Here is a 12,581-nt window from a genome sequence, read left to right on the forward strand (position 1 = left end):
CTCTCCGATTGGTTTTCCATTAAGTTTCACCTAGTTGATGGATACGAAGCGTAAAATATGAGAAACTTTCGTAATCGTTACTCTAACTCGATCGTAACAATGCATTTATTATAGTTTGTTACGAATCGTTGCGAGGACGTTGTTAGACCAAACTCTAATCTTTCGAGTTAAACGATTTTCCAATCAGCTGCAAACAAACTTGTAATTTATTAATAATTGTTGAATTTCTTCTTTTAAATAAATTTTAATTCTTAGGAAATGGCCTTATAGATTATTATTTTAGTTATTTAAATATTTTCACTTTAAAAAATACGTTTGATAATAATTAAAATAAAATAAATCTAATTTAATACCTTGTCTTATTATGAATTAGAATATCTTTAAAAAACCAAGATTTATATTTTCATAAACACTTATAATTTATTATTTACTTATCTTTCATTAATCTAGACAATAAATAATGACTGGAACAAAAAAAATTTTGCTCCGATTCTAAACAAAAAATTAGATATACATATATTTGAGATAAATGGGAAGTAAATGGAAACAAACGATAGATTAAAATCAATCGATTGAATTAGGATAAAAGTTGTTGTTCCGAGCAATTCCCTTAGGTGGTCCAGTTAATTGTGGGGGGGTCGAGGTATATAGGAAGGAGAGGAAGGGTATACACGATCGTAATTATCTAGGATACGTGTTCACTTTTTAGTCAAGCCGTTTGTATAATATCGTTCCTTCTTTCTCGGTTAACATTCTCTGGCTGGTCACTCCGGCTTAGAGTTAGTAAAGGGTAGAAAAAACTATAACGATGAATTCGTGCAAAGCAAGAGAACGCAATCGTAAAAGGGTTCGGAGAAATCGTTTGTGAAAAAAGAAGAAACATTGAAAAATGATTAAAGTTATTCTAACATGTTTCTTTTTTTTTTTTTTTTTTTAATTTTTAAGAACAAAAATTATTATGCTAATTATTCAATTGTTAGTTTTATGTACTTTCATGTATAAGTTTTTATTTCTGTTTGTTTAGAAATTTTTAGGAATAAAGAGTATTATATTAATTAGTAATCAACGATAATATCTAATTAATCATTAGTTCATCGTAATTATTTTTTAAAATAGAAAAACTATAATACAGCACACACACACATATACACATCTATATATATCTGATTTATAAAATACATAATTAAATTATTTCTGATTACTATCTAATTCAGATTACTATCTAATTACTATTTTTAATTACTATCTAATTATAATCTATCTAATTACTTACAATTCTTTAATTATTTTAATTTTTTTTCTAACAATATTAAATAAGAATAATAATTCTAATAATAAAAAATGTTCTTTTTAAATCAGAGTCATTGATAATCAAATCAATTGACAGTTGATTACTATTTTCTCGAATGACTTGGTACGAATACATTCTAATACATATCCTACTTTCACCTAGTAATATATTTTCTACTTTACTTCCTCTTTCATTTCATTCTAGTTATCCATTTTCAAAAGCTCTAAACTTATACTATTAATCTGACTTTTTATTTAAAACGACACGATTGATTAAAATTTTGTATCTATATTACCTACGATTCAGCTTAGAAACGATTATGATGAATTTTAAAAAGTTGACTTTAGCATATAAGAAACATAATAGAGAGAATTGATTTCATGAAATATTCTAGTAAGACTCGTCAGTGAAATTATATTGACGCTTTGCACAAATATATGCTAGTAAGACTCTACATATTTCATAGTAAGTTGAATAGAGTTTGTACATAAATAAGAAGCCATATTTTTGTTCTCAAAGCTTATGTCGATACTTGGGTATTAGATGCTTTCAATTTCTATTTCGAAGTAAAACTTTATTTGCCGATTTCTTTTTTTTTTCTAATATTTCTAAGAGAATATAAAATTGTTCGAAGTATAGCAACGTTAATGTAACTTTTTATTGGTTATGCTAGAAATAACGACCAATAGGCTTACTTCATTAATAATACAATCGCATGTTACTGAATTAGGCTCACTGATGTTTCCTCTGATTACCGTCTGATCATCGCAATACGTTCAAACCTTGAAAACTTTTAATATACTCGACTACTATAATATTGATCTCTTAACTTTTATATATATATATATATATATATATATATATGTATATATTGATGCATGCATTACTGGATATGCAAATAATAGCGATATCGATTTATAACAATTAGATATTTATATTTAATCTAACAACCTATATTTGTATTTGTTTCATTTATAAACCTCATATGATTTAGTGACAAATATAGATCATATTGATTTATATTTTCATCTGACGTGGTAAAGAAATCTTATTACTATTCATAATCGGCTGTCAATTATACTCTGAGAATGGACATTTGTTCCGACATTATATCCACTTTACACTCATATAAACAATCATTTGAGTTTACACATTCAATTCTCAACTTGTTCAGAAATTTAAACGTTTTTTTATATGAATTTTTTAATACGATCAATATTGAATCATTTTACAAATAATATACGAATTAAAATGATAAAACAAGTTAAGTGAGTTAAAATATTTTTTGCGAATAAATTTAATTGTTACCTAAAAAGAAAAAGTGGAGAAAAGATGTTCATTGGACGAGAACCACTGGTTGCCCAGGAAAATGTGAACGTATGGACAGCAGAGTGTCCCTCGAGGTTGTTCAGTGTCGTCAGTTCGATCCGGTCAGTGGGCCATTCAGCATGAACAACGAGCGCAGTGAGTATATATATATGTGTGTGTGTATATATACTTTTATTCCAGGGATGCTATATACTTCCTTATTACGATGACCTATTATTAAATCATATGAAAATTTATGGAAAAGTATTTCTATCGAGTAATACTTTCTCTCTCTTTCTCTCTCTCTCTCTCTCTCTCTCTCTCTCTCTCTATTCTTATCGGTCAAACTCATAAAAGATAATTTTTCATGAGTTAGTTTTTACTGTTATTGTTCTTCTTGTAGACGTTCTGAATGGTCTCGTTAACACTTTTATTACTTTCTAACATCCGGTTTGGACTTTATAGTCTTTAAAATCACGAGCCAGAGTTTGCGTGTCTAACATGATTAAGAAAGTTGACTGGCAAATTTTTACTTTCTTTATATAATAAAATTCAATAGTTTATTAATGAAATTTGTTTTGATTTGTTTGTAGAGGAAGATGAAAGTGTTTCTATATACTCGATTGACAGTCAAAGGAATTTGGTATCCATCAAATCTAAAAAAACTTTGTAAGAAAATATTTAAACTAATCTGAAATCTTAATTTTGTACTTTATTTTTTGTTTTTAAATTCATTGATACATTTAAAATCATTTTTTATTTAGTTGTTTAAATATCGTTTAAAAAATATTAGGAATATTATAAATAATATATATATATATATATACAAATTCGACTATTAGATTGTTTATTTTATTACTATTAGATTGTTATATTACTATTAGATTGTTTATTTTATCAGAGTTTTTATAATTTTTATAGCTTGAAGAAACGTAGCCAAATATCCACTCTCTTGATCATAATCCTGTTCGTTTTGGTGGCTTCCTTATTTGTTGCGGTATTAGTACTTTCTATACTTTGTAAGTAGTCTTTCATTATCGTTAAAGATAAATGCAATGTAATGTAAATGTATGTTTGTGAGAAGAATTTCTCATTGATATCTCTAATCTCATCCTATAATTTGTAGACTAGTTGTCAAATGATAAATAACTAGTAATCAAGATTACCTAGCTACCCACAATTTTCATCCGATCGTTGTTTGTTTCAGACTCTATGGTTAAACGTGAAACTAATATGAAACTATGTGATTCGGAAGATTGCGTGAGAATAGGTAAGTATGATTTATGTGAATGATATAATTACGATTACAATTTATGTCAAACGATAAGATTGACATATCTTTTCAAATGAATAGAATTTTTAATAATGTTGACAATTAAAAGAAAAAGTTATATTATTTATAAGATCATTTTTTTCGATCAGCTGCTAGTCTTAAGGAATCTATGGATACGTCCGTAGATCCTTGTGACGATTTTTATAAGTGAGTATTGTTTATATAAAATTGTAAAATTCTATGTACGAGTGTGCTGCAAAGAAATTTACGCACGATGCACCTTAATGATTGCAACTCTTTCTACTTATACGTCTTAGAATAAAATTTCCGTATATTCCTATACTTTTATAGTACATTAAGAATAGATATAGAAAAATTAATATGATATATATGGCTATGTGAGAAATAATTACAAACAAACAAATGGTTTTTTATTATACCGATAATACTTTTGTCAACATTTTTATAAATAAATTTTATAGTAATATACGAAATATGAATCGAATTATATATAAAATGTAATTGTATGTGTGTGTATTTTATATATGTATTTTTTTTCTTTTTTTTTAATGGATCTTTAGATATACTTGTGGCAGATGGCCTCGAGAACATCCGATACCAGATTCTAGTCTAACAAATTCATGGTTCAATGAACGAACCGAACGAGTAGCTAGGACAATTAGAGATTTGTTAAGAAAAAATATTAGCGATGGAGATGCACCTTGGTCCGTACAACAAGCAAAAATTTTATATACTAGTTGTTTGGACGTTGGTATGTGCGTTTGTTCGATTTCAAATAAAAATATTTGAATAATTGTTGAAATTAAATAAACAAGAGTGAATAAATAAATAAATCGATATACTATTTTTTTCTAACATTTTCGGAATATTTTTCAACAATTGTCTAATATTTTTTTAGCAAAAGATTACGTATTTGAACGTGATATTTTTTGTGTTTAGTGCATCTTCATTTCTTCCATTTCTTTCTCAGAGTCAATGAACGAGTTAGGACTCTCGTCATTATTCGAGTTGTTAGAATTGCTCAATTTACCCTCAATTCCTGCAGCATTAACAAAGAAGACGAGAAATTATATCGATCAAATGGCTAAAGTCAAAAGAATTCTAGGAAGGGACGTTTTAATTGGTTTCGACGTTCTACCAGATCCTAGAAATGGTACCAAAAATGTCATTTTACTCGATACACCAATCATAGGTAGTCCTTTCCCCAGGTAACATAAAAATTTAACTATTTTTTAAAAGAAATTTTAAATAATTTGAAAATAGAATTAAAATAAAAAATAACACTTTTAACAATTATTCGATTATATCAACGAAAAGAATTTAATTTTTAAGTGACAAAGAATTAGAACGCCGTCTGCAAACGATTAGATCAAGAATGAGAAAATTGGATAATATGTTAGACGAAACAGACGAAGACTTAGAAGTGGAGTTACTATATATGTTTAATGTTATCAAGGAAGTTATCAGCAATGGTACATTGGATGCTTGTACTATCGAAAATGAAAGTACATTTCCTAAAGAAAATGACGTGAAAGATTTATTAAAGAAGATTTATGAACTTAGTAGTACTGTATATTTGGTAAGTTTATTTTTCTATTTTATTTGTTGCATCATTATTTTTAAGAAGATTATAGATCAATTGTTATTTGCAATTACCTATATGTCGATCTACGAATGAATTACAAAAATATGATTGCAAAAGGTTTGTCATTTGTAACATCCGACATTGTAATTAATAGATTTGAAACGTTATCTAAAGTTATATTTTACTAATTATTAACCGTAACTGACATGTTAAATTAGTATATTTTATGATAACATCCGTGATGTGACTTCATACGTCTTTTTTTTTTTTTATCTTTTTCGAACAGCTGTCTCATTTAGAAGTTAACGAGAGTTTGACAGAAGAAAATATCAAAGATGAAGATTATATGTTTATTGATGATCTTCAGAAATTGACGGATGAATATGTGATCGAAGTTAACTCAAGTCTAACGCCTAAAATTATTTGGAGACCTTTTATCGAGATACTTTTTAAAGATGTTGTTACCTTGGATCTTTCTGAGAGAGATAAAGTTCTTGTGGGAAATTTAAAATATTTAAAAGATTTGGCTTTGATCATTGCTTCGGGGAATGAAGAAGATATAGGTATTTTTCGAATTCGCTCTTACATAATAAATCTAATATTATATATACACATATATACATATATACATATATACATATATACATATATACATATATACATACATACATACATATATATATGTAAATATCTAATTAATTTAAAAGATAACTTAATATCTTGAATGTTCGACCACAAAATTAAATAAATAGCATTTAAAATAAGCAACAATGTTAATCTTTGTTAAAGAAACATATATATGGTGGGTTGTCGTGGACATAGTTGTTCCACATTCTTCCGAAAAATTACGACAAATTTGGTCTAATTATCTCCACTCATTAATGAACGTTGAAACTGTTACATCCCAATCTTTATACTGTGCTGAAGCTGTGAACCAATTAATGGGTTAGTACCGTATATCATCCTATATAATTGAAAATCATTATTATTATACTACAAAAATTTACAAGTATTTTTTATTTTCTTTTTCTTATTTATCAAAATGATTATTCTATTAGGTATGGCAGCATCATGGTTATTCGTTGATAAATCTTTTCACGAAGAAAAAGCACCTAAAGTTCGCGAAATGTTAGAAGATATTAGAGCAGCATTTGCTTCGTTAGTTCGAAAAACTGATTGGATGGATAAAGAAACTAAAAAAGTGACGTTAGAAAAGAATAATAAGATGTCTTTGGAAATTGGCCATCCAGAATGGCTTTTCCAGGAGGGTGAACTCGATGAATATTACGAAGATGTTAATACAATTTACTAATTTTTATATTTAAACAACATTTTTTTAATCTCTTCAGATACAATTTTTGTCGTATATAATTTTAAATTGTAAAGTAAAAGTCGGGTCCTGACGAAGTTATGCACCAGCAATCAGTTTAACTCTTCTTTTTCGAGTTTCCATAATAAGTGGGTTTTTACGAGGTTGTCACCCAATTAAACCCTATTAGTCGCCTTTTATGACAATCAGAGGATATTGCAGGGATATATTTTATCCCTGACCCATAGAGAAAGAAATATATATATATAAAAAGGATTATTAAACGTGAATTTCTATAAACATTAAGCTAAAAATTACACGTGTTACTATTCTTGAAGAGATTAAAATAGTCAGTGTTTAATGTTATTCTATGTTCTTTCTACTATAATATATCCAATAATATTCCATGTTCTTTCAGATAGATCTGTCGGAAACGAAATATTTAGATAATATGTTACAAATCGTTCGATCAATTTCATTCGCAAAATTGGAATGTCTTCACGATACCAATTTATATAACGAATCATAGTAAGTGAACTTTTATATATGTATATTTACTTGTTACTTATTATTTAATAAATTGTTAAAGAAATAATTTAATTAATATTTTTTACATTATTTGAAGTTGGGTGACAGATCCAACAGATGTCAACGCCTTTCACACTTTTCAAGTGAATCAAATTAGTATGTAGATAAAATATATATATATCTTTTTTATAACAGCAATATTTTTCATATATCTATTTTATTTTTTAATACACATGCAGCTATTCCCGCAGGGATTCTCCAGTTTCCATTCTACGAACTTGGTCTAGAGTAAGAGTTACAAAAACTCGATGAATTCTGATTGACTTTTTTTAAATAATCAATGTTTATGTGAAAATAATTTCGATTATATTAAAAAAGTTTATTGATTGCAGAGCTTTAAATTATGGCGCTATCGGTACGGTTCTTGGGCACGAATTAACACATGGTTTCGACAATAGTGGTAGACAATACGATAGTAATGGCAATTTGAGACAATGGTGGACAAACGAAACGATTTTCGAGTATACCGAAAGAACTCAATGTTTTATAGATCACTATAACAGTTATTATGAAGACGAGGTATACTTGTATTGAAGAAAGAAAAAAAAAAGAAAAGCGATTCTAATAAATAATTATTTACTATCGACAATTAAATGATGATTTTTTAAAACTATTAATTAGGATATATAGAAATAATAGATTTGAACAATTTTATGAGAAATTTGATCTTGATCTTAAAAGCCGAACGAGCATTTGACCATAATTGAATCCAATATTGTTTGAGTAGGTAGACGATTACGTGAACGGCAAATTGACCTTGGGGGAGAATATAGCCGATAATGGTGGTTTAAGAGAAGCTGTCATTGCTTATGAAAGATGGAAGGCCAGACATGGTCAAGAGCCTTTGCTTCCCGGATTTACACATTTCACACATCAGCAATTACTCTTTCTTAGTTTCGCTCACGTAAGATGATTTAACTGTTAAAGAAATTTTCATTGGTTCGATCGAAGATCATTAAATATCAAGTTACTTTCACATGCTTTTAGCTGTGGTGCGAGGCATACACCGCGTCGTCCTTGAAATGGATGCTTGAAGATTCTCATTGTCCAGGTCACGTGAGGCTTAGAGCAGTACTTAAAAATTCCAAGGAATTTAGCGAAGCCTGGAAATGTCCTTTAGGATCTAATATGAATCCAGTTAAAAAATGTCGTCTCTGGTAGAGGAGAATTACGCCAACTTCCTTTTTCTTTCATTTCAAAACTTATGTAATTAGTATTCCAAGGAATTTGGAATAATTTCTTTAAAAGTGTCCTTTAGGATCACAATTAATCCAATTTCAACTAAATGTTGTCATCTGCTTCCTTTTTTCTTAAAACATATATGAGGAGACATTAATTAATAATAAATAATTAATCTCTCTTGTAAAAAAATGTCGAAAGGTTAAAAATGAAGAGACGTATTGTTAGTCGACTGGATCGTAATAATCCATGTAAAAAAAAGTAATCTTAAAACATTTGTAATAAAAGGAATTTATTTACTTATAAAATCTAAGATGCGTGGTATATTCTATTGGTATTTCTAAATTATATCTTATAAACATAAATCTAGGAGATCATCTTATGATCATATCTAGAGCACTCTTGTGTTTCATTGAAATCGTCCTTTTGTTAATTTTCAATAGAAAAATTAAACAAGAAGAATTTTTAATAAATGTATGCACCATTTTCGTCAACAGGTTGAGTATATCCATTTGACGTTTTGGTAACAACTTTGGTGCTTGTCTTTGTCAACGAAGTATCAACAGCAACTGGTTTGCTATCAGTTGTCTCTAATTTCTTTCCTTCAATCGTTTTTCGAATTTCGACAGTTTCGAGATTTTCAGGAGTTGGAGCCGGAGACGAAGTTGGTAATTGGAAAAGTGACCCAAGATTTGGAAATTGTGGTAATTGGGGTAATTGGGGTAATTGTGGAAATTGAGGGAGTTGAAAATTAGGGAAAGTTTCTTGGAACAATGTACCGATTGATCCAGATTCTTTAACTCCAATGTTACTTGTATATAAATTATTGTTACCTACCAATGGATAAGGAACCAAGTTATTTAATTGAGAAGGTAAAGATTGATGTATTCGTGAAGTGTACTGGGATTGTGGGAATTGGTAAGGAACTCCATAAGTATATGAACTAACATATGGTAATTGACCGTTCAATAATTTCTGTTGACTACCAAAAGCACCAATGTTTCGGAGATTATATTGATAAGCTGTGTCGAAGCTAGGCTGACTTTGCACATGATCGGCGAACGTGCTCGATTGGCCAATCGTCAGAGGTGTCAAGTTGGAGAAATCAGTGTCGGTGTTGAGATGAATCGGGAGATTGTTTACTGGAAGGAGTAAACTTGAGTCTATCACTGGGGTGTGATGCGCTACATCTGGAACTGTTATAATATATAATTTTTTTTTCTTTTGATCATTAGATAATTATAACGATATATATTGTGGTTTTTTTTTATTTACCTTGCGGTACAGTCAGTTGAGTTTTTTGAACTGTCTTTGTTTCTTCTAAATGATCATGGACTTCTGGGAGCACTGTCTGTTCTACTTTTGTATCGACAGCCAAAGCCTTTGAAATAATTAATATTAAAGATTAGGCAAGCGAAAGATTTAATATTTAATATTAATTGATATTATATATAAGGATGATTTATAAAAATAATAATTATAATAAAAAAAATTAATATTACATTATCAAAGATTAAATATGGATATATTATTTTTTTTTTGTTCAAAAACTCATCGACTCACCTTCACCGCAGGAACCTCGTATGAAGTTGACTCTTGAGTGTTTCCTGGTGCCTAAAAAAGAATTGATTATTCTCAGAGATCTCCTCATTGGAATTTTTAAGAAAGATCAAAATTTCAAATGTAATATTTACTTTAATTTCGAAGGTAGTTACAGGTTCTCCATAAGAAGTAACCGGAGCCTTAACCGAAGGTGTCAAATAATCTACAGTTTCTTTCTTCAATAGAGTCGTCTATAAAAATGAAATTTTTTAATAAAATTTTCTTATAAAAGGAAAAAATAAAGAAGAAGAAAAAAGAATCTACTCTCTATCTAATTATATACATTTCTCGTATATGTATATATGCCTATATATTAAATTAAAAAATATGAAAAATCGATATATATGTTCTTACCTCGACTGGTTTTGTTAAAGTCGTAAGAGTTTTTAAGTGAACTTTTTTAGCCGCATCGATAACAGGAGATAAGTATTGTTTGTTGAGTGTTTGTGCTTGATCAACCTAATGAAATCACTTCCAAATGAATTCTATTGAAATCAAATATTATTATTAGTGCTTTTTTACCTCGACAGTTCCATAAGTAGGTACTGGGACTTGAGGATTAGTTTTTACAATTGTCGTATGCTGTTCTATGCTCAATGGTTTGCTGGGTTGATAATCAGGTGGACCGTAACTCTGTTTTGATTCATCGTTCGGAACACTGTAAGAACCAACATAGCCACCGAGAGATTTAGATATTTCTAACTCGTTCTCTTGATGATGATGATGATTATGATGATAATCAGTTCCGTAACGTAAATCACCAGGTAAAATATCTCTCTTTGGTTTCTCAACGGCGGCTGTTAACGCTGCCACCGAACACAGCTGTTCAACAAATAGAAATCAAATTAATTCATCTATTTCTAAATACGTAAGAGTAATTCGTATTTGTGAGTCAAACGATGAATTTCGAAAATAAATTTTACAAAGATTCCATTCATTGAGAAATCGATCAATTAGGATCATCTTTATTTATCAGCTGTTACGTAATTTAACAGGTTTTGATGATTATGAAATACATTTTTTTTCTCTCTAAGTTGTATCTCAAATAACCTTGTCACTTTGTTTCCCTTTCCTTGTATATATATATATTTATTTCTGTTATCTAAAAAAAATGTTCGCGATTCGAGAGTTGCCCGATTTTATAAAACATTTTGCTTATAATAATGCGTTAACTAATATGTAAAAATGTTTATGTATGTAATATATAACACATTTTCACATTGGAAGTGATGTAAGTTTGTTAAAAAAGTTTGAAGAAAAAGAGAAGGGACGAATTAGAAAACACCCTTACCACTGTTAGCAGGAGGAACCTCATGTTGCTTGTACGGAGTGTGACGAGGAGTTGAGCATCTTTTCGATCGTATTTCGACCTTTTATACCTGGCAGATGTTGTCTCCAGGTGATGTTGCAATCCAAGTGGCATTGGGAAGAACTAGATTTTTTAATAGACTCCTCCTTTAGATTCACTTCTACGAATTTTCGAGACGAATCACGAAGACAGATATACTTCCTTTTTTATTCGAAACAACAACGTATATATAATTTTTTGTAAAAATGAAATAAATCAAGTAAGTAATATTTACCTTTATAGGGTTTAAGTTTTTTTCCTTATATATATATATATACACACACACACACACACACACATATATGTTAAAAATGATGTAAATTTTGTATTTCAATTTGTTATATAGCATAAACATTTTTCTTTTTGAATACTTAATATTATTTTTTTAGTAGTTGAATGTATTTAATTTTTTTTATGGGTTCGTTAGGTGTTTTTTGTTGGAGCTAAAAAATACTTTTATCAAAACGAGCTAAAAAGCAGGAATCTTTTAAAGTACAGAGATAAGGGACAATTTTCACTAAATTTAATGGATCAATTTTGTAGATAAAAGATAGATCATTTATAATGATTTATTAGCGAATGGTTATATCTGATCAATAATTTGACAAAGAAAATAATGTAATTGCATTGTGTTCAAAACATTTTGATTATTACGAAATAAATGTTACGAAAATTATATTATTATATCAAAATTATTACGATTAGCTCTGTCAGTTTGTAAAGTTCACGAAAGAGCAAATATTATTTTGATCTCCATCGTATATTTAATTGGTCAGGATAGAATGTGATCTGTCTTGCCGTTTCGCGTTAAAAATGTAGCTTCATTTTGACGGTTTTGTAACCTTGATAGCTCAAAATATCATATATTTGGAGACTCTATCCCTTTCTTGAGTTTCATCCAATCAAAGTCCTTTCTCTCTCTCTCTCTCTCTCTCTCTCTTTCTCTCTCTCTTCCTCTCTCTCTCTCTCTCTCCCCCTCTCTCTCTCTCTCTCTCTCTCTCTCCCTCTCTCTTTTTCTCTACGTTGATATTTTATTCTAAATTTCTGTTACCGATGTTATGTCTGAGGCTACAGGAT

At 29.0% G+C, this 12,581-nt stretch overlaps 2 protein-coding genes across 7 annotated transcripts; one reads left to right on the forward strand and one right to left on the reverse strand.

Annotated features, from left to right (window-relative positions):
• Window positions 1–2,668: 2,668 nt before the first annotated feature.
• LOC124955742 (endothelin-converting enzyme homolog) lies at window positions 2,669–8,904 on the forward strand. Of its 6 annotated transcripts, none has more exons than XR_007102949.1 (17): window positions 2,669–2,755; window positions 3,193–3,268; window positions 3,521–3,618; window positions 3,807–3,869; window positions 4,022–4,079; window positions 4,454–4,644; window positions 4,864–5,101; window positions 5,226–5,472; window positions 5,765–6,041; window positions 6,268–6,423; window positions 6,537–6,772; window positions 7,206–7,315; window positions 7,413–7,471; window positions 7,555–7,603; window positions 7,708–7,730; window positions 8,103–8,279; window positions 8,363–8,502. XR_007102949.1 is itself a non-coding variant. In XM_047510613.1 (17 exons), the coding sequence occupies exons 1-17, from the start codon at window positions 2,671–2,673 to the stop codon at window positions 8,534–8,536; spliced, it is 2,481 nt and encodes an 826-aa protein (XP_047366569.1). In that variant the 5' UTR covers window positions 2,669–2,670; the 3' UTR covers window positions 8,537–8,904. The 6 variants fall into 6 exon arrangements, 5 of the variants coding, with proteins under 5 accessions (XP_047366569.1, XP_047366570.1, XP_047366572.1 ...); XM_047510613.1 differs by having other exon boundaries at window positions 7,708–7,894; window positions 8,363–8,904; XM_047510614.1 differs by lacking the exon at window positions 3,521–3,618 and having other exon boundaries at window positions 2,688–2,755; window positions 7,708–7,894; window positions 8,363–8,903.
• Window positions 8,830–11,539, reverse strand: LOC124955743. Its single transcript, XM_047510618.1, has 7 exons — window positions 11,448–11,539; window positions 10,679–10,978; window positions 10,511–10,615; window positions 10,249–10,347; window positions 10,118–10,168; window positions 9,830–9,935; window positions 8,830–9,750 (listed from the first exon to the last, which is right to left on the reverse strand). The coding sequence occupies exons 1-7, from the start codon at window positions 11,469–11,471 to the stop codon at window positions 9,020–9,022; spliced, it is 1,416 nt and encodes a 471-aa protein (XP_047366574.1). The 5' UTR covers window positions 11,472–11,539; the 3' UTR covers window positions 8,830–9,019.
• Window positions 11,540–12,581: the final 1,042 nt, after the last annotated feature.

This window comes from Vespa velutina, chromosome 19 (assembly GCF_912470025.1).
Source record: "Vespa velutina chromosome 19, iVesVel2.1, whole genome shotgun sequence".
Taxonomy (NCBI): Eukaryota; Metazoa; Arthropoda; class Insecta; order Hymenoptera; family Vespidae; genus Vespa; species Vespa velutina.